Source organism: Erythrolamprus reginae, chromosome Z (assembly GCF_031021105.1).
Source record: "Erythrolamprus reginae isolate rEryReg1 chromosome Z, rEryReg1.hap1, whole genome shotgun sequence".
NCBI classification, from domain to species: domain Eukaryota; kingdom Metazoa; phylum Chordata; class Lepidosauria; order Squamata; family Dipsadidae; genus Erythrolamprus; species Erythrolamprus reginae.
This window is the reverse complement of record NC_091963.1, coordinates 152,528,471-152,551,246: the sequence shown is the minus strand read 5'-3', so window position 1 is coordinate 152,551,246 and position 22,776 is coordinate 152,528,471. Positions and strand designations below refer to the sequence as shown.

At 57.6% G+C, this 22,776-nt stretch overlaps 1 protein-coding gene across 1 annotated transcript; it reads right to left on the bottom strand.

Moving 5' to 3' along the window:
• Positions 1 to 385: 385 nt before the first annotated feature.
• Positions 386 to 22,742, bottom strand: KIF1C (kinesin family member 1C). The gene is made up of 22 exons (XM_070727310.1): positions 22,641 to 22,742; positions 16,709 to 16,858; positions 16,365 to 16,441; positions 16,071 to 16,250; positions 15,918 to 15,983; positions 14,580 to 14,758; positions 14,219 to 14,330; positions 13,868 to 13,945; positions 13,698 to 13,763; positions 12,976 to 13,057; positions 8,629 to 8,707; positions 8,369 to 8,514; positions 8,071 to 8,261; positions 7,644 to 7,723; positions 6,572 to 6,647; positions 5,882 to 5,961; positions 5,680 to 5,774; positions 5,218 to 5,301; positions 4,274 to 4,454; positions 4,018 to 4,090; positions 2,903 to 3,541; positions 386 to 2,413 (listed from the first exon to the last, which is right to left on the bottom strand). The coding sequence occupies exons 2-22, from the start codon at positions 16,812 to 16,814 to the stop codon at positions 1,751 to 1,753; spliced, it is 3,333 nt and encodes a 1,110-aa protein (XP_070583411.1). The 5' UTR covers positions 16,815 to 16,858; positions 22,641 to 22,742; the 3' UTR covers positions 386 to 1,750.
• Positions 22,743 to 22,776: the final 34 nt, after the last annotated feature.

The following is a 22,776-nucleotide window of genomic DNA, read 5'->3' as shown; positions in this document are numbered from 1 at the left end:
TGGTGTGCATCTAATTTCTGGGGGGCTCGGTACTAGAACCGAACACCCAGCCCGGAAGAGGCCATACAAGCCAGCTGGATCCCCCTTGATGGCAGATCCACCTGCCCAACCCCAATTTCTGGGAGAGGTGGGGCTGCCGAGAACAAGGAGGGTCTATTGAAGTCACAAGAGTGGGAGGGAAGGTGGGCAATCTGCCCCCCTACAGATTCAGGATTTTGTTTGGGGGGGGCAGTGCTACATAATTTCCTCCTCATAAGCCTGGCTAAATCTCTGCCCTCCCCATTCCTGTCCTGTAAGGCAGCCGGGGGGACAGTGACGTCTGTTTCTGAGGGGGAGGTCGTCTCTCCCAGGCTCCCCACCCCAAAGAGTCAGAGGCAACAAGGTAGGTGTTTTGAGACCTTTATTGTTGAGGAACAGGTAGCCAACCCAAGAACACAGCCCCACAGCTGCCCCATCCCAAGCACGAAGACCAGAGATTCAGATAGAACTGCCCTCACCCCCCAGTAGCGCATGGGCACAACCCCCGCCCCCCTGGCAGCTTCTAGGCCAGCGAAGAGGACGTGGTATTGGAGACTGAAGAACCACCAGGGCCTTCTGTACCTCCTGAGATGAGTGACTCAGGAGAAGAGGAGGAGCCTCTTATTGATGCTAGGGTTTGCAGGGCCTCTAGGAGGCAAGAGTGGTTACTCATGAAGTGGTTTACCCTTTCCCCCCCTCCTCTTTTTTTGCTTGGGTGCCAAAAGGGTGTGTGCATATGCAGTTATGCATGCGTGCATGCTCAGACCCCAGATGCAATTCCCTCCCTTCCCCCAAGCATGCATGAACAAGCCTCCCACACTACCCTCTGCCCCCAAAGCCTGGGGAGGGTGAAAAACGTTCCAAAGGTCCGGGTCCGGCTGTTTTTTTGTCCTCTGGAGGGTTCACAGAAGCCTCCTGAAGGCTCCAGAGGGCAAAAACAGCGGTCCCCAAAGCTGAGAATCAGGAGACCAGCACATAGGGGAACAACTCGTGTACGTGTGCCCTCCAATGGGTGCCACAGGTTCGCCATCATGGTTGTAGGCATTTCCTGGGGGGGAGGGGGGAAGGCAGCTTCCCCTGAAACCTGATGCAGCAAATTGGGTGGTGGTGGGGTGGGTGACGAAATACTGTCCGAAGCGGGCCCCTCCCTCTCCACCCCCCTTGGCAGAGGGGCCAGGGGTGCCCTAAAGTGGCTGAGTGCGGTGGGGAGGGGGGGGCTCACATGAGACTTCAATTCATATAGTGTCAGCAGGAGATTTCTGCCCTCCACCACCCCATTTAGCTTTGAACTGTTGAGGGCGGCCAGCCAGGTTTGAGGTTCTGCCTTTTGGCCCCCCAAGAACGGATTGGCTTCACGCTGCACCTGCCCCTCCCCATTCAGGACGTCGTCCCTGGCCCACCTATCACCCAAAGCCCCTCCACAAGTCCCTGCTGCCCTGGATTCCCCCAAAGACCCCCCATAAGGCTGCTCCGGGGAGGGGTGGGGAGGTGCAGAATATCCCCGCAGCTGCACCCAGGCATGCCCCCCACCCGAGGGCCGCACCTGGGCCCTACGACTACTATGCCCATCCAAGCAAACAGCAGCGTGGGCCCCCCGAGGACCCCGCAAACCGCAAGCAGCGCCCTGCCCATCGGGGGGCTCTGCTGAGCCGCTACCCCCTTCCTGCGAGAGGAGGGCCTCTCCCCACTGCCCCATGGAAAAGGGGGCACGGGAGCAGCCACCTGGCAGAAATCACTGAGTGCTGGCATTCTCCTGTTGCAGGTTGGGTGCCGATCGCTGCCGGCGCATGCGGGGTGGGGTGTGGCCCTCCAGGCCCCCCGAACGACGCTGCGGGTAGGGCTGGTGCTGGTAAGGGTAATAGTTATGCTTGCGCGGGCCGTGCTGTTCCTGCCCCCGGCCCTTGCTGCGGCGGCCCCGTGGCCTCCCTTCCATGGAGTGCCGCCGGGTGGACTGCTTCGGCAGCGCCGTGGGACTGCCGTGGTTGTTGGGGCTGGGGGGCCGAGGCGTCTCAAGGGGCGCCCCTTCCTTCTCCTCACCTACCATGAAGGCCGTACTGGGCCCCCACGAGTAGCGGTGCTGCGGGTTGCTCTTGAATGGAAAGCGCAGCTTGCAGTCCTGCGGCGGGATGAAGCGGCCGTGCCCTCGGTGCTGTTGTTGCTGCGGGGGCTGCGGCTGGAGGTTCTGCAAGCGCAGCTGCTCTTGGCGGAGCCAACGGAGGCGTCCCCGGCGGAAGGCGGGGTCCTTCTTCATCAGGCAGGAGACCCGGTCGCAGGGCAAGGAGTCCTCTTCCTCCTGGGCATCCCCCAAGCCACTAGGCTCCCCCTCGGCTGCAAAAGCTCGGCCCTCTTGCGCCAGGAGCAGCGACTGCCACTCCTGCTCCAGGTCCTCGTCCTCCTGGGGGGGGCAGATAATTGGGGCGATGGCAAGGGGGTCCAGAGGAAGGGTCCTTCTTCCCCAGGAGCTCCGTCAGGAGTGAGGGATCCTTGGCCTGCCCAAGACCAGTATTTGGTTCCTACTGGTGCGCTTGGTGCCATCGCTCCGGTAGGAAAAATGCAGCTGTGCGTGTGACCGGCAGGCGCGCCTGTGCGAGATTTGGCTTCTGTGCATGCTCAGGAAGCCAAATCTCGCATGAGGACGCTTGCCAGTCCCGCAAAGCTGTGCACACAACTGCGTTGGTAGCCGGCAGCAATGGGGAACCCCGGCCTGCCCAAGACTCCGCACAAGGACACAGTTGGGGGTTGTGGCGAGGGACACCAAGGGTGTGCAGACTCTTCCATGCAGGGCGGTGTGGGGGGGATGAATGCAGCTCACACAAGCTAGTCACACCCTCCCCACCCCGGGGCACAGCAGGAGGGGAAAACAGGGGCTTGGGCACGAGCTCACCTGGGTCGAGACGGGGATGACCTGCTCCATCTTCACCACCCGGTCTCGCAGGGACCGGATCTCTTCGTCCTTCATGTTGTTCTGGATCTTCACTTCCTGCAGGATGTCCGTCAGCTTATCAATATGCGCCCGGAGGTCGATGACTTCCACACCCGGCGTTCCGATTCGAGTCTCCGCATTCCCAGGTGCTGGACTACCTCCGGAAGGACCCTCCAGCTCGCCCACGCCCACTGTGTCCCAGACGTCCCTGGCCACGGCGCGCCAGCTCTCCCGCTCGTTTGTGTCGCGGCGGCCGTAAAGGCGGCCGAGTTCCTTCATCTTGACGATGCTCATGGCCTCAATTTCCTGGCGGGAGTGCCGGAAGTCGTTGAGGGCCACCTCATAGCAGATCTCCTTGACTGCCTGCATCTTGAGGTCCGCCAGCGTCAGCCAGCGGGGGTCCTTGGCTGCCCGTCGGCGCTGCGGGATCTGGTACACCCGTAACGGCTCCCGCTTCTTGCCTGAGCTGGGCAGCCCGCAGCGGCGGACAATTGTCTGGACTTTGGTGGCCGGCAGCTTCTCCCGCAGTGAGGAAATGAGACGCCAGCTCTCCTCGCAGGAGCGCTTGTCCGAATCGTCCCCACTGTCCGAATCTGCATACTGGGAATTTTGGGAAAGCGGGTGTCCAACCTCAAGCGATTCCAGCAGAAACAGACATTAAAACACGAACATGCCTTGACTTATGACCACAAATGAGCTCAACGGTTGTTGAGCAGATCTGGGCCCGTTTGTCAACATCTCTTGCCACGGTTTTTAAGCGAATCGCTGCCGTTAAGTTGGCAACCTGGCTGCAAAGTGAATCTAGCCAGGGCAGGTGGCCATAAAGGCGAGACGTGGTCTGAGTCTTGCTCACACGACCGCAAGAGTCCTGCGACAGTTTTGGGGGAAATGGTCATCGGTCACTTTTTTTAGTGCAACCATTAACTTTGAACGGCCACGAGATGAAAGACTAAGTCAAGAAACCCTGTAATGCATTCTGCCACTAGTCCATAGCTTACGACCATGACTGATGCTGCCACTAATTGAGTCCCGCCCGATATTATGACCTGGGGAGGGTCCCAAACACCCCCACATACCAGCCTCTGCTGTTCCAGGATCAAGTCCGCTTCCTCCTTCTCTCGGCGGTACTGCGTCTCCAGATCCTGCAATCTGACCCATGGCGGTGGGGGGCAGACAAAGGAGGTCACTCAGCAGCTTCAGCCACAACCCCGGTCCCCACGTCCAAAGCTCCCCACCCCACCTGGGCCTCGGCAGGGCTGAGGAAGTGGGCCCCAGAGAGTGGGCCAAACGCCCCCCTTGTGCCCCATAGCTCCACCTGGGGTTTGCGCCCACCTCTTCTCCATCTCCAGCTTGATGTCGATGCCCTGCTTCTCCAGCAGCTCCTTCTGGGCGAAGTTCCAGTCCACGGGGTCCGCCTGGCCCTCGGCGGGCAAGCTGCGCTCACGCTCCATCCGAGCCTGCTCGGGGTGGTTGAAGCGGAAGACGTGGTTCTTGCCCATCACCACGCGGTTGCCTGGCCGGGGAGCAAGGCGGGTGGGGGGAGGCTTAAAACACATCCATGGGTAAAGGGGCCGTGAAGGCTGTTGCAGGGCTGGTTGCACCCCCACCAAAACTGCCGACACGTCCAGGAGAAGCCCTCGCCCTTTCCCCCTTAGCCTGTCTGTCTGTCTGCAGAAAGGACCCCCTCCCATTCCTCTGGGGTGAATCTCCCCACCTATAAAGTGTTAGTACTATGTACGTAACTGGTTGGGTTTGGCAATGTATAAAACCAACCAGCCATGTTGCTTAAATGTATTGAAACGCTATTGCTTGAAGAGTTAGTATTACGGATGGCCACAAGAGGGAGCCAGAGGCTTAATTCTCTCTGACTCTCTTTGCTATTTCTGTCACTGCTGTAGTAATGATGGTTTATGTAACTGTAAGCTTATAATATTGTACATGTATTGAGAGTTATTGACTGATTTAACTGTGTATGACCAGGACTATTCTTAACTAAGATATTTGCCAAAGTAAATAATATTTTATATAGTAAATGGATTGTATCTCTGAGCTGCCAGCTGGATATTAGCTGGACCTCCGCTTTTTCTGTGTACGTGTATCTTTGACCACTTCCGTGATCACTCTTAACATGAAGGATTATGGACCCCCCGCCCTTGGAGCAAACGTTGAAGAGGGGCTTTGAGGCCACCACTAGCTCCTTCGCTTGAGGCCCCAGCTGGAGATGCTCTCGGCAACACCCTTCCCCATGCGGGACGCCGCCTGCCCCCCAGCACTACCTGATCGCAGCACCTGGGGCTCCATCACCTGCTTCCCGTTGATGTACGTCTCAGCCCCACTGCATGGCTCCAGGGTGACCACAACTGCGGAAGAGACAGGCAGGGTTCAGGGCCCGGGGGTCCTCAGGCGTCAGCCCACACGCTGTGGGGGGCTGAGGAAGAGCTGGCCATGCCCTGGGGGACTGGTCCAAGGGCCATTTGGCGAAGTGCGCCAGACACGGAGAAGAGTGGAGGATGGCTGAAGCTTTGCGGCGGGCAGGATGGTGACGGGGATACCTCCCTGCCCCGCCCAGTCCGCTTAAGACACCCAAAGAAGGCAATACCTGCTGCTGCCTGCTGCCCCGTGGCCGGGCCCCCCTGCTCCGGGCAAGCACAAAGAAGAGGGGAGAGGAGAGACTCGGTTATCCTGACCGATCCGGCAGTTGCGCCAGAGGGACGAGCTGCGCCTGTCCTGAGCCTCACCTTCTCCCGACTCACAGGTGACACTGCGGAACAAGCAGTGCTGCTCCTGGATGAACTGCCCGCTCAGCCGGATGTCCGCGTTCTGCTGGCCAACTCTAGGCGGGAGAGAGGAGGCTGCTCAGGCACGCCGGACTCACCCTGTCCGCCAGCTGGGAGGAAGACGGGCCGTTCGTTGGGACGCAGCTGCACGGCGTAGCCTCACCTGGTGACGCCGTCTTTGAGGTGGTAGAGCAGGCACTCCGACATCAGGGGGTCCTCGTTTAGGTTCACCAAGTGGGGAGTCTGAGGAGGGCAGGCACGGGCATCAGCTGTGGGCACGGCCTCTAACTGGCCCAGCTGAATCTCCCTGCCTGTTTGCAGGGCTGGGACCAGTGAAGGACTGCTGCCTTTGGCACTACTGGCGCGCCCGCCAAGGCTGTCGTGGGCGCACAAGCATCCAACCAATGCGCGTGCACCGTTGATGTGAGATTCGGCTTCTGTGCGTGCACAGCAAGCGAAATCTCTCGCAAGGGCCCGCTCACGAGCAAGGTTTCGCCAATTTTGGGGTGATATTTTTGCTTTTGCACACGTGCGGAACCAAAAAACCTGGTGAAAACTACCAATCTCTCACTCGCCCAAGTGTCTTCGTGTGAGATTTTGCTTGCCGCGCATGCGCAGAAGCCAAATCTCATGCGGGGGCGCACATAATGGATGCGCAGCTGTGTACGCATCCTGAAAATTGCTACCGGAGCGTAGCACCTGGCGGTTCCGGCAGCAGGCCATCTCTGGCTGGGACCCTGTACAGCCAGGCTCCGGGGCAGGGTGGAGGTGTGTGTGTGTCAGCCTGCGCAGGTGCACAACGCAACACCTTTGGGGCTGGAGGGGATTCTCCGCAGGGCAGACGCGTGCTTACCTTCTTGGGGGAAAAGACGCCAACAGTGCCCCCATCCTCGCGAAGAGCCACGCCCATCTCTGCTAGGAGAGCTTCTCTGCAGCAAAGACAAGAGACCCCTGCCACTGAGACCCCCTGGCTGGGGCACTGGAAGAGCCAAAGAGAGAGCGTGTGTGGCACGAAGGAGCTGCTGGTTGGATATGCACCAGACGCATCGGTGGCGAAGCGGCAAACCTCCCGCTCAGGGGCTGCGTCCCAGGAGCGCCACAACCTGTTAGAGCAAGCGGCTGGCAACCTCTCGCACAGGGAGGGCATGCGCGGCCGAGTCTCCCTGCCTGAGCGCTTCTCTGAGGCATCACCCACGATGCACTGCGGACGATGGCAGCTCAGGTCCCCCGAGGTGTCAAGCCGGTGCAGAAGTTGGAGATGAGTCAAGGGCTTGCCACACTATCTATGGAAGGCCTGAGGTTGATGGGAAATTGGGAGGAGGGATTTTCAGGTGGGAGCAGATGAGCCACACAGCATTCTTGATTCAAGGCCATCCTATACCCACCCACCTGGGCGGAAGCGGAAGGAGGACCACCCATACTGTGCACAACCTGAGTGGGCAACATCACAGGTTTGTGGGTGGATGGGGAGGACAAGGGATGTGAACTTTCAACTGGGTGGGAAACTCAGATTCAGGCTTCCCAGCGTAGGTGCCAAGATGGCTCCGGCAATAAACTGGAGCCTTGAGGAGCCCTTTCACGTGGACTCTGACTTAGCTCGGATGCTACCTGGACCCTTGACAGCCAGGAATGCAGGCCACTCTCTCAACAGCAGATGAACGGAACGTTTCTTCCTGACAAACGCCCCTCCCAGCTGCATCTCCTTTAAACTCCATCCCCAGGTGTGCCTTGGGTGGGAAACTCAGATTCAGGCTTCCCGGCGCAGGTGCCAGGATGGCTCCGGCAATAAATTGGGACTTTGAGGAGTATTTTGATTTGAACTCTAATTTAGCTTGGATACTGCTTGGAACCTTGACACGAGGCCTCCCCTGGCAACCTCCAGGCCCTTATTCTGCCCCCTCCCCCAAAAAAGAAACTGCACTCACCTCTCCATCCGCATGGTCTCTGTTTTCCGCAGTTTCTCCTCCCAGGTTTCGTTCAACTCTGCAATGATCCTCTCGGTCTCCTACAAGGGGGAGGAGGAGGAGGAGGTCGCTCAGGCACATGGGTCCTGTGGAGCAGCCCCTCTGCTCCAGCTCCTGTTGCTGGGCGGGAGGGGGCTCGCTGTGCTGCAAGAGGGTGGGTGGCTGGGAATCTGAGCCAAAGCGGCTGCTTCTATATCGCGAGGGAGGGTGAGAAGTGACCGGCAAGGGCTGGGACGCCGTGGCGGTGGAGATGGGATGATCTTTGATTGCCAGGGAGCCTTGTGGTGGAGGCTGCTGGGAAGGGCCCCAGGCAGAGGAGGGCACACTTTCGGCCACAGCAGACCATGGGCGTATGTGCCGGAGAGAGAAATTGGTGCAGGACTCCCACCTGCAGCCTCTCCATAGCTTCCTCCGTGCACAACATCTGCTCCTCAGAGTCCGGCAGCTGCAGCTCCAGCTCTCCGTTGAGGGCCACGGGGTCCAGCAGGAGAGGGGAGGAGGAGGAGGAGGAGGGGGCCATTGAGGCGAAGGCCACACCAGGAATGATCTGCCCACTGCCTGGATCGGCTGGCTCAGGCCCTGCAGAGACACAAGCCGAGCGATGGACGCACCTCCAGACTTCCACCGACCTCTCCCTTGGTCCCTGCCTCGCATTCCCCGCAGCGCTTACCCCCACCTGCCCCTACCCGAGAAGCAGGCGCCCGACAGTCCCTGGGCGCAGAGCAGGTCCCGCAGCCTGGCCACCTCCTCCTTCAGCTCACGGATGAGCTTAGCGTTGGGGTCCTCATTGATGATGGCGTTGCAACGGATCTGCTTGGCCCGGTCGGCATAACTGGAGCAGGAGGGGGAGGAGACGGGCACTGAGATGAGGGTTGCCAGGGAGGGGGTGGGTAAGGGCTCTGGCATAGACCTGAGCCATGTCCCCTGACTCCCCCTCCCCACTCACCGTAGGGTGCTCAGAGTCTCCTCATAGTTGATGTCAGCTGGACTGAGGGCAGCGATCATGGCTGTGCGTGAATTTCCCCCTGGAGAAAGCAGAGAGGAAGAGACCCAGCTGCCTTCTCTCCCCCCCTCACCTGCCCCCAAGGATAAGAAAACAGAAGACCCTCTGCCCGTCAGGCCAGAACAAGCACAATGTTAGTACTGTGTACATACCTGGTTAGGTTTGGCAATATATAAACAAGCTTGTATGTATTGAAGCACCACAGCTTTAAGTGGTAGTGCTGGAGATTGCCACAAGAGGGAGCCAGAAGCGTGATTCTCTCCCTCTCTGTCTCTGTTGTTTCTCTGTTTGGTGTTGTTGCTTGATATAGTTAGAACTACCGTATTTTTCGGTGTATAAAACACACCTTTTTCCTCCCTAAAATAGGCTGATAAAAATTGAGTTGCATCTTATACTCTGAACGTAGCTTTTTTTTCCAGCCCTAACTAGCTGCTAAGGATGTTCCCAGCTTTACCTTGCAGGCTCTTTCATTGTTACTCTCTGCCAAGAATGTTTTCCAAATCCTGCCTTTGTAGCGTCTTATTTTAATTGCTTTACTTGTTCCAGATGTTTCTCTCCAGCTCTAACCAGGTGCTATTAATGTTCCCAAGCTCTTTCATTCTTACTCTCTGGGAAGACTGTTTTCCAAGCCCTAAGTCTTTGCAGGGTTTGTTTCATTACTCTAACTTGCTCTGAGTAAGTTTCTTTCCAGCCCTAACCAGGTGCTAACGATGTTCCCAGCTCTTCACTTGCAGGCTCTTTCATTGTCACTCTCTGCAAAGAAGACTGTTTCCCAAGCTCTTTGCAGGGTTTTTCCCATTGCTCTGGTTGCAATGTAAGGAAGCTCTGAGGAAGGATACGCACCTGGGATCGGCTGGGGTGTGAGTTCGGATGGGGGGGCTAGCTTTCCACCCGGTTCTTTTCTTTTAGAGAGAGAGAGAGAGAGAGAGAGAAGGGGGCGGGCGAATGACCAGCTTCTCTAGAGAAAGACACGTGTCTCTCCCACCAATTGCAGCGTAAAGACAGAAAGACGGAATTACACTGCAGTTGGTGGGAGAGACACGTGTCTTTCTCTAGAGAAGCTGGTCATTCGCCCGCCCCCTTCTCTCTCTCTCTCTCTCCCCGAACTCACCCTCCAGCCGATCCCAGGTGTGCGTGGCCTTCCTCAGGTCTTCCTCAGCTGGGCTGGGCTTCCCACTGGCGGCTGCTAGGTCTTCAGGGCCTGGAGCTGCCATGCAGTTGCAGAGCGATGCGATCTCCAAGTCCAGCTAGAGCAGAAGGGGTGTGTGTGTGTGTGTGAATCCCAACCATGGGGTGGGTGGATATTGGGGGGAGGGGAGAGAGCCAGGAGGAGAACCGAGTCTGGCACGACTGATGGAGGAATTCTGGGAGTTGAAGTCCACAAGTCTTGAAGCTGTCAAGTTTGACGTTTGTAAAAAGTGCACATGGCTGTAAAAAGTATTCTGCTACACGGGTATTTTATTGAACAATACAATGCTACACGACTTGGTTCAGAATATGCTTTTTTCCTTGTTTTCCCCCTCTAAAATCCAGGTGTGTCTTATACACCGAAAAATATGGTATGTGTCCGATGATAGTTTATGCATCTGTAAGCTGTGCAAGGAAGGTTTGTAGCATTGTTGATGCATTTATTGACTGATTTGACTGTGTACGACTGGACTAACCTGACTTTAATTTAAGTAAATACTATTTTAGACGCTTTGATGTGTCTGGTTTGTATGACTGAACCATCACTGGCGTCTCCTGATTATCCCCTGGATACCTGCTAGAATCCCATGGTTTCCTTTGTGCCGGGGAATCCTTTTCTTTTTTCAGGGTGTGTATATATACATATATACAGTGATCCCTCGATCTTCGCGATCTCGATCTTCGCGAAACGCTATATCGCGATTAATTAAAAATATTTTCCCATCCGGTGATGTCACTCTCTTCCTTTCTCATCTTTCTTTCTCTCTCTCTTTCTCTATCTTGCTTCTTCCTCTCTCACACTCTCTTCCTCCCTCTCTCATCTCTTTCTTTCCTTCTCTCTCTTTCTCTATCTCTCCCCCTCTTGCTCTCGAGCGGCGCGTGGGCGGCGGGGAAGACCCAGGGAAGGTTCCTTCGGCCGCCCAGCAGCTGATCTGCTCGGCAGCGCCGCAGCAGCGAGGAGCCGAAGATCCGGGTTTCCCCTTTGCGTGGGCTGCTGGGCGGCCGAAGGAACCTTCCCTGGGTCTTCCCCACCGCCCACGCAAAGGGGAAACCCCAATCTTCGGCTCCTCGCTGCTGCGGCGCTGCCGAGCAGATCAGCTGCTGGGCGGCCGAAGGAACCTTCCCTGGGTCTTCCCAGGTGCGGAAGTAAAAACACCATCTGCGCATGCGCGGCCATGGAAAAAAGGGTGCGCATGCGCAGATGGTGTTTTTACTTCCGCACCACTATATCGCGAAAAATTGATTATCGCGAGGGGTCTTGGAACGGAACCCTCGCGATAATCGAGGGATCACTGTATATGTAGATTGTTCTGAGTTCGGGTTTTGCCCCGTGTAATATTTTGAGTGTCTATGCGACGTTTCGGTGAAATCACATTCACCATCATCAGGCTGATGATGGTGAATGTGATTTCACCGAAACGTCGCATAGACACTCAAAATATTACACGGGGCAAAACCCGAACTCAGAACAATCTACATACATATACCCGTGAAAATCTACGAAAACAAATATATATATATATGTGTGTATGATTCGACACAAAAATATGTAACCCTTCCCTGGTGCAGAGCTGAACGGATTGATACTGTAGCCTAGAGGTTAATTCTCTGCCTTACAAGGCAAAGGTTGCAGGTTCAAGTCCCAGTGAGGGTATGGCTAGCTGATGAGGCAAAAATAAGGCTGAAATAGATCTATCCTAGTCTCCTTTAATTTTCAAATTCAGCAAAAAAACATGTGACATATTAAGGGAGACTAAGATAGCGCTATTTTGGCCTTGTGTGTATATATATATATATTTCCCTCTGTACAAACTTTTTCAATGCATTGCAAGATACCTTCTATTCATGTTACAATAAAAAGTATCTCATTAGTTAGTCATGCATAATCCCCAAAATAAATTTCTAATTCCAAATTATTTACTTTTCGTACATATCAAACTCCCAAACTAATTTTGACATCTAGATGACCAATTTTCTTCTAATTAAATTCACCATTAACTTCAATGTTAGCTCTTTATGCTTCTCATCTTACAAATTTATGTAAGCTCGTGCCTTCTTCCACTTCTTATATATTTTTCTTTAAAAACAAAAACCCTTACATGACCTTCTCCTAATAGAAATAAAGAAATATATATATAAAACAAATCTACATATCTACTATTAAACTAAAAAAAAAGAACTACCAATCCAAGCTTTTAAACATTACTTTCTTACATTTATGTATATTTATATTAAAAAATGACTTCTAATATTGAATCCAATTTCTATTATAAATTCATATTAACTGTTCTATATTCTGTTAATATATATTAATCATTAATAATATTATATTTATAATTACAATTGTTAATTAATAATATAATTAATATTCAATCAATTAGCAATTACTATTATTAACTTTAAACCACCTTTTATATTTTCCAAACGTGTTTCAAATTCATCTTACAATCAATCATTGCATCATCACTTATGCACTTCTAGTTCATCGCAAAATCAGCTTATTTCTTACGTAAAACGCACGTGCCTCCTTGACAGACAGATTCATGGAGGCCAAGGGTATCAAAGGTGGTGATTGAAAAGGATGTCCATGTGGGTTGAGGCAGGCAGGGTTCCCCTGGGGTCCCATGTGTTGGGGGTCCAGGGAAAGGGAGGGTCTTGCCTTGTCTTTCTGCTCAAGGTCCCCATGGACAATTGGGGGGGGGCACTGTGGGACACAGAATGCTGGACTCGAGGGGCTTTGGCCTGATTCAGGAGGGCTCCTCTTAGGGTCTTATAACTCAGGGCTGTGTACAATTGGGCTCTTGAGCTTCCGCTGAAGCCTTCAGGCTGCGCAGAATCTGCAGTGCTCCGTTCAAAACATCTTGAGGTGGGGGCTGTTCAAAGACCGTAGAAGGCGCCCCCTCCCCTCTCAACCATGACCAAGACTCGGCCAGGCCTGCCCCTCCCTGATTCGGCTGAGATGTTGCCAAAGGCCTCTTTCCCTGCAGCTGCCCCTAACTACATGGCCCATCGTGCCCACTCGAAGGGGTGTGTGTGTGTGTGTGTGTGTGTGTGTGTGTGTGTCCCCCTCCGGGCCTCCTCAGGTCTTGCTCAGCTACTCACCCAAGTTCTCCTTCAGCAGCCAAGTGAGGACCGAGTCCCGGTAGGGGATGAATTCGCACTTCTTCTTCTTGTGGTTGCTTTGCTGGGAAGGCAGGAGGGGGTTTGAGGGGGGGGCAGCGTGGAAGAGATTCCCCCAGGGAGGAAAGGGGGGGGGAGACACCCACACAACCCATCACGTCCCACCTCGCTCCCAAATGATTTATTTTTCTGTTTCATTAAATTTGTAGGCTGCCGAAGGATTCAGGGCGGTTTACAACAATGAAATAATCAGATGATACGAAATAATTAATCTACAATGATATAAAAACTCTTAAATCTTCTCAGCACAATTGCACCATGTCAAACATCCCAATCAAATCATATCTAAGCTGGAATTAAGAGGTGTTAATCACTGAGGGCAAAGCTAGGTATTCAAAGCCAGTAGGGTGGGGGCAGTATGGACTTTGGGGGGGAGTTGGTTCCAGAGAGCCGGGGCCGTCACAGAGAAGGCCCTCCCCTTCGGGTCTCCAGAGAGGGGCAGCATATAAATCCAATAAATAAATAAATAAACTGACACTGCTTAGCCGACGGGACCCGGAGGAGGCTGACCCTGTGGGCTCCAATCGGCCGCTGGGAGGTATCCGGCAGGAGACTGCCCCGTAAGTATCTCCAGGTGAGCATCCAAAGGTCCAAGCCCCCCATACTCTCAACCCCCACCCCCCACCCTGCATCTCTTCACTCACCATCTCGGCCAAAGCGGAGATGACCTTGCCCAGGGTGGTCAGGGATTTGTTGATGTTGGCGCCTTCCTGGAAAAAGAGACCCCATGCTCAGCCCTACGGACAGAGAGAGAGGGCGGAGCTGGCGCTGCCCACCCGACCGGCCGAGACCCGGTCCGACTCCGCCATCTTGCCTTGAGCCTCACGCCCTTTGCGCCCGATGAGTCGGCTCTCTCGCTGCCCGCCAGGTCCACCAAGCTGATCTTGCTAACCTGGGAAGAAGGGGAGGGGGCACAGGGTGAGAACTGAGGATCCCTCGGGGGTCCCAGATCGACACAGTAGCAACAGTTTCCCCCTCTGCTGCCTGACCCCACACAGCCTCCTTCCTACCGGAGCCCCAGTGCCCGGATGCCGCAAGCACGCAAACCAGCTGGGGTCCCGCTGTCAGAAACACCCATCCCACCTCGGGGGTCTTCAAAGGGTGCTGCCACGCTCCTCTGGGAGACCCCCGCAGCCAGGCCCACCTCCTGGACCGGCCCTCTTACCTTCTCAGCATCCAAATTGGTGAGCTCGTCATGGCGGCGCTGGGTGAAGACGATGGTGAAGACGGCATGGGAGCGGCTGCTGGTTTCGTTCATATTGGTGGCCGCCACAGTCCTGCGGGGGGGGGGGAGGGGAGATCAGTAAGTGGTGTGTGTGGTGTGTGTGTGTTTCTTTCCTGGAACGGCCACTGACTTGGGGTCGCTCGGTCTGAATCTGGGACTCCAACGCGCTCGGCCCTTGGAACAGCAGCCCGGGAACTGGCTGTCTGCGGGAGGCGGTGCCGGGCCAAAGTCCCCCACCCGGAAGAGGAGCGTCCTCCTTAGCCCACGGCCAAGATACCCCCCACTCCCGGCAAGGGCTCACCTGGCTTTATTACCACAGTCCATGAGGTCCGCGATGTCCTCGAACGATGTGACCGCCAGCTTCGAGAGACCCTCCACATACGGCCCCATGATGGGGTGCTCACGCACACGCAGGTTCCCGCGGCTTTTGGGGCTCAGGAGATCACGCACACGCTCGCAGTAGATCTCCATGTAGCTCACCTGGAGAAGGAGTGGGAGGGGTTTTCAGTGCTATGTACATAACTGGTTGGGCTTGGCAATATATAACGCAAACCTATGCTTAAATGTATTGAAACACTATTGCTTTAAGAATTAGTGCTGCGGATGGCCACAAGAGGGAGCCAGAAGCGTGATTCTCTCCCTCTGCTATTTCTCTGTTTGATCCTGCTGATTCATTGCTGTAGGAAGAACTGTGTGTTCAAATAATGGTTTATGTATTTCTAAGCTGAACAAGTAAGATTTAGAGTATTGTATATGTATCGAGAGATTTATTTATTTATTTATTTCATTTATTTATTAGATTTGTATGCCGGCCCTCTCCGAAGACTCAGGGCGGCTAACAACAATAAAGAAGACAAGGTAACAAATCTAATATTAAAAAATAATCTAAAAACCCCCAATTTAAGAGACCAATCAGACACACAAACATACCATAACATCTATAAGCCTCGGGGGAAGGGAAAATTTTCAATTCCCCCACGCCTGATGACAGAGGTGGGTTTTAAGGAGTTTGCGAAAGGCAAGGAGGGTGGGGGCAACTCTGATCTATGGGGGGAGCTGGTTCCAGAGGGTCGGGGCCGCCACAGAGAAGGCTCTTCTCCTGGGCCCCGCCAAATGACATTGTTTAGTCGACGAGACCCGGAGAAGGCCCACTCTGTGGGACCTAACTGGTCGCTGGGATTCGTGCGGCAGAAGGCGGTCCTGGAGATATTCTGGTCCGATTTAACTGTGTGTGACCAGGACTGTTCTTGACAAAGTAAATAACATTTTATACACTTAATGTATCTGGACAGTATTACTGATCCATTACTCGTATCTCTGGGCTAACTGGAGATCTCCACCAGGCCCATATAGTTTATGTATGGTCTGCTTGTGTGTATATCTTTTTTAAATAATGGGTTTTTAGATATTTTTAAATATTAGATTTGTTATTATACACTGTTTTTATTATTGCTGTGAGTCGCCCCGAGTCTACGGAGAGGGGCGGCATACAAATCTAATAAATAATAACAATAATAATAATCTGCTAGACCTCCACTGTGTTTGAGTATCTTTGACCACTCAGAGGTCAGTCTGCACTCTCCTTAACAGGCACTTGGGTGGGGGTGGGAGTGAGGGAGTGGACGGCTGCCCAACGTACCTCCACAGAACAGGAGAGGGAGGGGGAGGCGTCCTCGGCCACGCGGAGAAAGAGGTCTTCGCAGAGCTGGCGGGAGAGAGAGGAGGGGGTCAAGGCTGCAGAGGGGGCAAGAGTGGGTCCCCAAGGGCAGCCGGCCCCCTCCGCGCCAGGCACCTGCGGGATGATGCCCTGCTGGCCCTTCTCCTGCTTGCCCATCATGGTGTAGGACTTTCCGGCCCCCGTCTGCCCGTAGGCGAAGATGCAGACGTTGTAGCCCTCGAAGGCGTGCTGCAGCATCTCCTCCCCGATGTCCTTGTAGACCTGGCGCTGGGAAGCGAAGTGGGGGTCCTCCGCCTGCAAGAGGGGTGTCCTCACGTGGGCTGCCACCGGACACACAGCCAGCCCAGTTCGGGGAGGGACCCCCGCCCGGGGCAGCCACGGCCCCCTCCCCACAGCAGCCACACTCACCGAGGTGTGGGACCAGTAGGAGTAATCGAAGGTGAAGCTCTTGGGGGCTTCCTTGGCCTGCTTGGGGTTGGTGATGCCTGCGAGGAGGAGAAGGGCCCCCCCTGCCACAACCGCCACTGCCAATCTCCACCACGGCAACGTTGGCAGGACGCAGCTGCCTCCAAGCACCGGTGGGAACTGCGGCCTGGGCAACCGCGGCTGCATCTGGGATTCTCCCAGTCCGGCCATTGTCGGCGGGGGAGGGTTCGGGCAAGTGTGCCAACTCCCCCCCTCACCCAAGTGGGCCCTGACAGCCTCCCCGTGCCACCTTCAGTCCTTTGGGGGCAGGTGGGCAAACTACTCACAGGTGGTGGCCCCTTGCATCTGGATGACGCAGCTGGCTGCGTAGCCGATCTCGCGGGTGTTGAAGGGCCGCACCCGGACGGCCACTTTGACGGATGCGCTGGCCATTCTGGCTCCCTCCGGAGGGCAGCAGCTGGGCAGAGGCACTTTACCTGCCGGAAGAGGAGGGGCAGACGGGACTTTGAGGGTGGATCGGGCCTGGCCCCAGGGAAAATTGGGGGCTGGCTACGCCCCTCCCACTTTGTTGCCCTCTGACCCTCCCCCGCCCAGGAGGCTCCCCACAGCCCACATGCTTCCCAGAGAGAAAGGCAGCCTGGCCAACCGCATGCCAGCACCGGGCAGGGCCCTTCCCAGGAACCGGCTGGACAACCCGCCCACCCCCACTGCACCCACACCCATCATCCTCGGGAGACGCAGCAGCCCCTTCCCGTCTGGCTCACGGAGCAAAAACCTCCAGGGGCGGGTTGACACGGCTGCGCATGGGTGTGTGTGTGAGCGCACTTGGTACCCCCTGGTCCTGGCGGCGCTAAGGGGGATGACGGAGAAGGCCCTCGGGAGACGCCTCAGAGACCCTCCCCCTGGAGGGGGCTGCCCATGACTTGGCTTGACACAGAACCTATGCCACTACCGGTGCTGGCACGGGCTCTGGGCGACTGGGGGGTCGGAGCAAGATTTGGCTGGTGGGCCTGCACAGGAAGCAAATCTTGTGAGAAGACACCTGTGAGATTTCGGTGGCTTTTGGGGGGGGGAAATTGCCAAAAATCACCAAAATCTCACACACGAGCGCATCCTCTCATGAGAAGCCAAATGTCGTCCCGGTGCCACACGCGTATCCGCCAGTCACTCGGTGCTGAGCACGCAGCTCCATTTCCGCTCTCAGTGCCCACACCCATCATGCAATGCCCTCCCACACACACACACACACGCACACTCTGGGCTGCTTCCCCCCGCCAGGCATGAGCGCAGGTCTCACTGAAGCCTCCGGAGCCTGTTGGGCGAAAAACGGCCCAAGGGACCCACTGGAACTTTGCAAACAAACTTCTGGTTGGCCCAATTGGGCCGTTTTTCACCATCCGCAGGCGCCTGAGGCTTTCCTGAGGGTAGAAATGGCCTCCCCCCGCCCTCCAGGAGGCTGAAAACCAGCTGCCCAGTGCGCACACGTGTGTGCTGGAGCTGACAGAGGGCAAAGTCTTGCGTGCCCTCAGATATGCACTGCGTGCCACCTGTGGCATCTGTGCCAGGGGTTCGCCATCACGTGTGTGTGTGTGGCTGGATCACAAAGCTTGGTCACCGTAACCTGTTTGAGGACCGAGAGGGTGTGGGGGGGGCAAAACTCACACAGGGAGGGCTCGGCTCCTCCTCCTCCTTGCAATACGGTTGCCCCCCACCCCCCCAGCCCCCTTTTCCTCCCAGGCCTTGTCCCCTGAGTAGCGGATGATGAATGGGTGGAGAATGAGGTGGGGGCTCCATCCCCTCCCCCTCCCCCAGTGGTTCTCAGGAAGCTGCACATCTCCCCAGAGAGGCCGGTGCCCGGGCATCAGCCCCACACCAGGGACCAGGCCAAAGGCCCTTCCTTTCTGAGGGGGCAGCTTTGCGAAGGCTCCAGCACCCGCCACTCCAGGACACAAACGCTCCCTCCGTCTCCATCAACACAGGACACACACACACACCATGGGCGGGCTCCCTCCGCTTTGGGTGGGGACGGGCAGGGGCACAGCCGTGATGCGGAGGCCGGAGGGTCAAAGGCCCTGCTGGACAGGAAGCCTCCCGTCAGCCGGCTCAAGCCCTATGGGCCTTCCCAGCACTGGCCTCTTTCTCTCCGGGAAGGGCCGGTCACCAGGCAGCTCACCCCGGCTTCTGCCCGATGGAAACCCCCCTCCAGGAAGGAGGGAGCAGCTGCTTCCTTGGGGGGGAGTCACCAGAGGTGCCCCCCTCCCACCCGGCCAGGAAGTGGGGCAGCAGGCACGGAGGAAGGACGCTGTCTTGCGACCCATTTCCGTCCCTTCCCCAGGGCCCTTTCCGGAAGTCTCCACACCCTTTTGGCCAGCCGGACACTCCAGGAACCTGCCCAGACCCCTGTCCTGAGCCTCCTACGCACCCTCTGCCCCCCATTAGTCCCCCAGGGATGGGGCAGCTGCCATCTCTTCTGCAAAGCGGCCACAGCGGTGCAGGTGCCATCCAGGGACTCGAAGGCCCAGCGAACCCCAGCTGTGTCGCTAGAGCCCCACTGAACCTCACGGCCCCTTTGGTAGACCTTCTCCCCCCACCCGTCAGCATTGTGGGGAGCCCAGGGCCCCGGCCCCAGAGGTGACCTCTATTGCACCCTCCTGCCCCCATGCCAACACCGTCACGGAGTTCTTGCCAGGACCGCCGCCAGCCAAAACCACCCACGGGATGTTGGGGCAATGCCTGTACCAGCCCCGCCTTCTTTTCTGCCATGGAGTCGCCTGCCCCATTTCCCCCTTTCCCCGTAATCGCTGACTTCCCCCCATTGTGCAGAGCCCCAGCTGCGCTTCCTGCGCATAACCCAGCCCAGATAAACACGGGCCCGGCCCTCGCTTGGCAGGGGAGGCGGGTGAGTCACAGCGATGCCAGGTATGTGGGGCACGAGGCCCGACTGCTTTCCCAGGGGTGAGACCCCTGTGTAGCAGGAAGAGAGGGGTCCCTGCCCCTCCCTGAAACCTGCCCCCCACCAGCCTTGGACCCAGCTGCAGAATCAGTCGGGCTCGGCCAGGTGCCAATCGAGGGCTCGGCCTGGGGGCAGCCTCTACGACCCCCCTGCTCTGGGTCTGCAGCGCAGGACCTCAGCCCCTCCCGCAATGTGAGCCCAAGGGCACCGAAAAACAAGCCTCCTGGCTCACATGATGGGCGGCTGACGACAGCGAGGAAAAAAACCAAAATTATTTTTAGCCGAGAGACAGCTGTTCCCCGGCAACGGACGGGCTGGAAGAACGGCCGGAGCCTCCTTTTCCCCGGCACACTTACGCGCACAAGTAGGTGCTGCAAGAGGCGTGGGCCCTTGCACAAGTGCCCCGTGTGGGGAAGCCCCGCCCACTTGTGCCCAAGCCCCGCCCAGGGGCATGGAGGGCATGGAGATGAACACCGGCCCCCACCCGGCCCAAACTGGCCAGAGGAAGCCAGGCTCAGCTGGCCAGCAACAGACTGAGTCTCCGCCTGGGGAGACAGGGGCCATGGCCCAGCTGAGAAGCAGCCGGGGGCCGAATGTTTTATTCATGTCTTGCGTGGCTGAAGAGGAGCCGGAGGAGTTGCCGAGTGTGCAGTCACTGCGCACAGAACTGGTTGTGTCGGGTGTGAGTCAGGCATCCCGAGGGGGAACTCCCGATTCCTCTGGGCCCCTTCCAGCCCTCGCCCCCCCCCAAGGCTCAGAAGAAGGGGGCAGCTCAGAGGGGAGGGGCCGAAGGCAGCCCCTCCCCATTCTCTGCACGGGGGGGTGGGGGTGGCATGAGAAGAGTCTGCTGCTCCCACTCAGCAGGGGGCTCTTTCCTTCTGCCCCCTTCCCACCCCAGGGAGGGAGGGGCTTTGGGGAGCAAGAGGGAAATGCTCAAGAGACCCACCTGGGTTCTGCGCCCCCCCAAATGCCCTCCTGCAAATGTTGCCCCTCTCCCCAAAACAGGTCAGGCAACCAGAAGGCGGAAGAGAGACAATATGTATTAAATAGCCCCCCTGCCCTGCAAAGACCCCAGCCCCAAAAGCTATGGGTGGAAACACTCCACCCCAAATTGCTCTGGGGCCCCAGGGGCTTGGCCTCGTGGTGGGCACTCTCCCCCCTTCAACCCCAGGACGTGTGGCCCCTCTCCTACCTGAGCCCCCCAAGGAGGATGTCCCCAGCTGTAGACAGCCCCCCACCCATACAAGACGCCCCCTTCTGGGCAAGCGAGCGGCCTTCTGGGGGGGAAGCTGCCCTGTCCCAGGGAGGGAGGGGCCCCTCGCCTGGCTATCCTGGCGCCTCACCCAGAGAGGGAGAGCGAAGGGTCCGAGGAAGCCCCCCCCTCAGGTAAAGCTGCCCCCCTCCCCATCTGGCTGATCCCCCAGTAAAGCTCTTGGGCCCCAAGGCAAAAAGGGGGTGTTGGCCCCACGGGGCCCTTTCTCTCCTGCCCTGCGCCAGGGAGACTCAGCCACCAGTGCGTGTGTGTGTGTGTTTGTCTCTGTGTCTCTTTTTCTTTGTGCGTCTGTGTGTGTGTGTGTCTCTCTCTCTCTCTTTGTATATGTTTCTCTATGTGTGTGTCTTTCTGTGTGTGTGTGTGTGTGTGTGAAGGATTCAGACCACTCTGGGACCCTCAACCTGCAGGGGGGGCAGCCTGCCTGGCTACCAAGTGGGGAGAGGGGGGGGCGCAGTAAGACTTTAATTGAAGATCCTGCCCCCTGCGAGTTCTGCTGATCCCTGTAATCACCCGCCAAGCAGCAGGTAGGAAGTGGGCACACGCCCCCTGCAAGGTGCCCCGCCCCCTTTGCTCTGCCCCCCAACCCTGGAGCCTCCAGAGAGGAGAGGGTCCCCCAAAGCGGAAGGATCCCCCCCCACTTGCTGCCTCGGCTAAATTATGGGGCGAGAGAGGCGCTCGGATGCCGGCAGGGCCGTGAAGGGGGGGCTATAACAGGAGAAGCGGCAGGCCAGGCATGGCAGGGACCCCCCCCCCAGGATGGGAGACCCCCAGGAGTTGAGCTGGCAGCTCTCCCTGGCTCTTACCACCAGGGCTCCGTCCCCCTTGCTCTCCTGCCCCCGGAGGGTCCCCACAACACACCTCACAAGCCCCTGAGGAATCCCAGCCCTCCCCCTCCCCCTCTGTTGGGGAAGGGAAGGCAGAGACCCTCCGGCCCACGCTGGGAAGATGGGCAAATCAGAGGCCCCCCCCGGCCCCCCACCTCCACCCTCTTGCAACTGGGCTGTGTCTGGCCACGATCCCACCAGCCGAGGCAGCCCAGAACGATGGGCCAGGTGGTCCCAGCACAGTGGCTGGAGTGGTCAGAGGCGGCAGTGGCCTCTCTCTCTCTCCCTCTCTCACACACACACAGAGAGAGAAAGAGAGAGAGAGACACACACACACCCATGTTCTGATCTGGGCGTCCTGACAGCTCCAGAGGGGGAACCTGAACTGCCTGGAAGGGAGGGGGAGAGGGGGGGGAGGGGAGGGCACAGAGGCCTCCGCATTCATTCTTGGCCTGAAATTCGTTGACCGAGCAGGAGGAGAAATGGGGCGAGTGGGGGGGGGCAGCAGTGGGTCAGGAAACGACCCTTTCTTAGTGGCACTTAACACAGGAGTCCCCAAAGGAAGGGCCCACACAGCAGCTGTCAATCAGGGCAGCCTCACAAGGGTCCCGGTGGGGGGGCAGCTCTCGGCCTCTCAGGATGCCTCCAGGATGCCCTGCCCAAGGCTTGGCCCTGATGGGCTCTGCGGGGGGGTGAGGAGCCTGGCAAGAGAGGAGCCTGGGGGGCGGAGGGGGGGCTGCCCTAGATGCCCCAGGACAGAGGGACAGCAGCCCCGGCCATTTCACCCAAGCGGGGCATTGGAAGCAGAGACCAGACCCTCAAGATGCGCCCCCCACCACCAGGCAGGGAAGGGCAGCTGAAGGCAGCCGGGCAGGCGGAGGGATTATGGGATGGCCACCAGATCGCCCTTTGGAGCCCCAGCAGGAGGAGGAGGAGGAGGAGGAGGCGGGACTCAAGGAACTGGTGGTGGTGGTGGGGGGGGATTGCTCGGCTCCCCCTCCCCAGAAAAGGCAGGGCCTGCCTGAGCCCTTCGTGGGGAGGGGGAGGAGACCCGGCCTGGGGCGAGACCCCCTCCCCTCCCCCCGCCTGCTTAGCTCAGCCTCCTAAAAGAGCCCCCCCCGCGCAGGAGGAGTAGTAGTAGAGGGGGGCTTCAGAGCCAGGACCCCCGCCGCCCCCTCCCCTCGCGCTCCGGCCGCCCACCCACCCACCTTCCTCCGCCGCCGCCGCTCCCTCCGCTCGGCTGCGCTCGGCGTCCTCGCTCGGGCAGCGCCCGGCAGGAGAGGCAGATGCCGGGCGGGCTGGGCTGGGCGGGGCGGGCAGGAATGTCGCGAGAGGAGCCGGGAG

Bases quoted from the DNA above. Each gene is read 5' to 3' on its own strand.
- KIF1C (XM_070727310.1), bottom strand. From the start codon at position 16,814: ATGGCCAGCGCATCCGTCAAAGTGGCCGTCCGGGTGCGGCCCTTCAAC. The intron at 16,251-16,364 runs GTGAGTGTGGCT...CCCCTCTTGCAG, and splicing joins CCTACTGGTCCCACACCTCG to GCGGAGGACCCCCACTTCGC. The intron at 15,984-16,070 runs GTGCCTGGCGCG...CTCTCCCGCCAG, and splicing joins AGCAGGGCATCATCCCGCAG to CTCTGCGAAGACCTCTTTCT.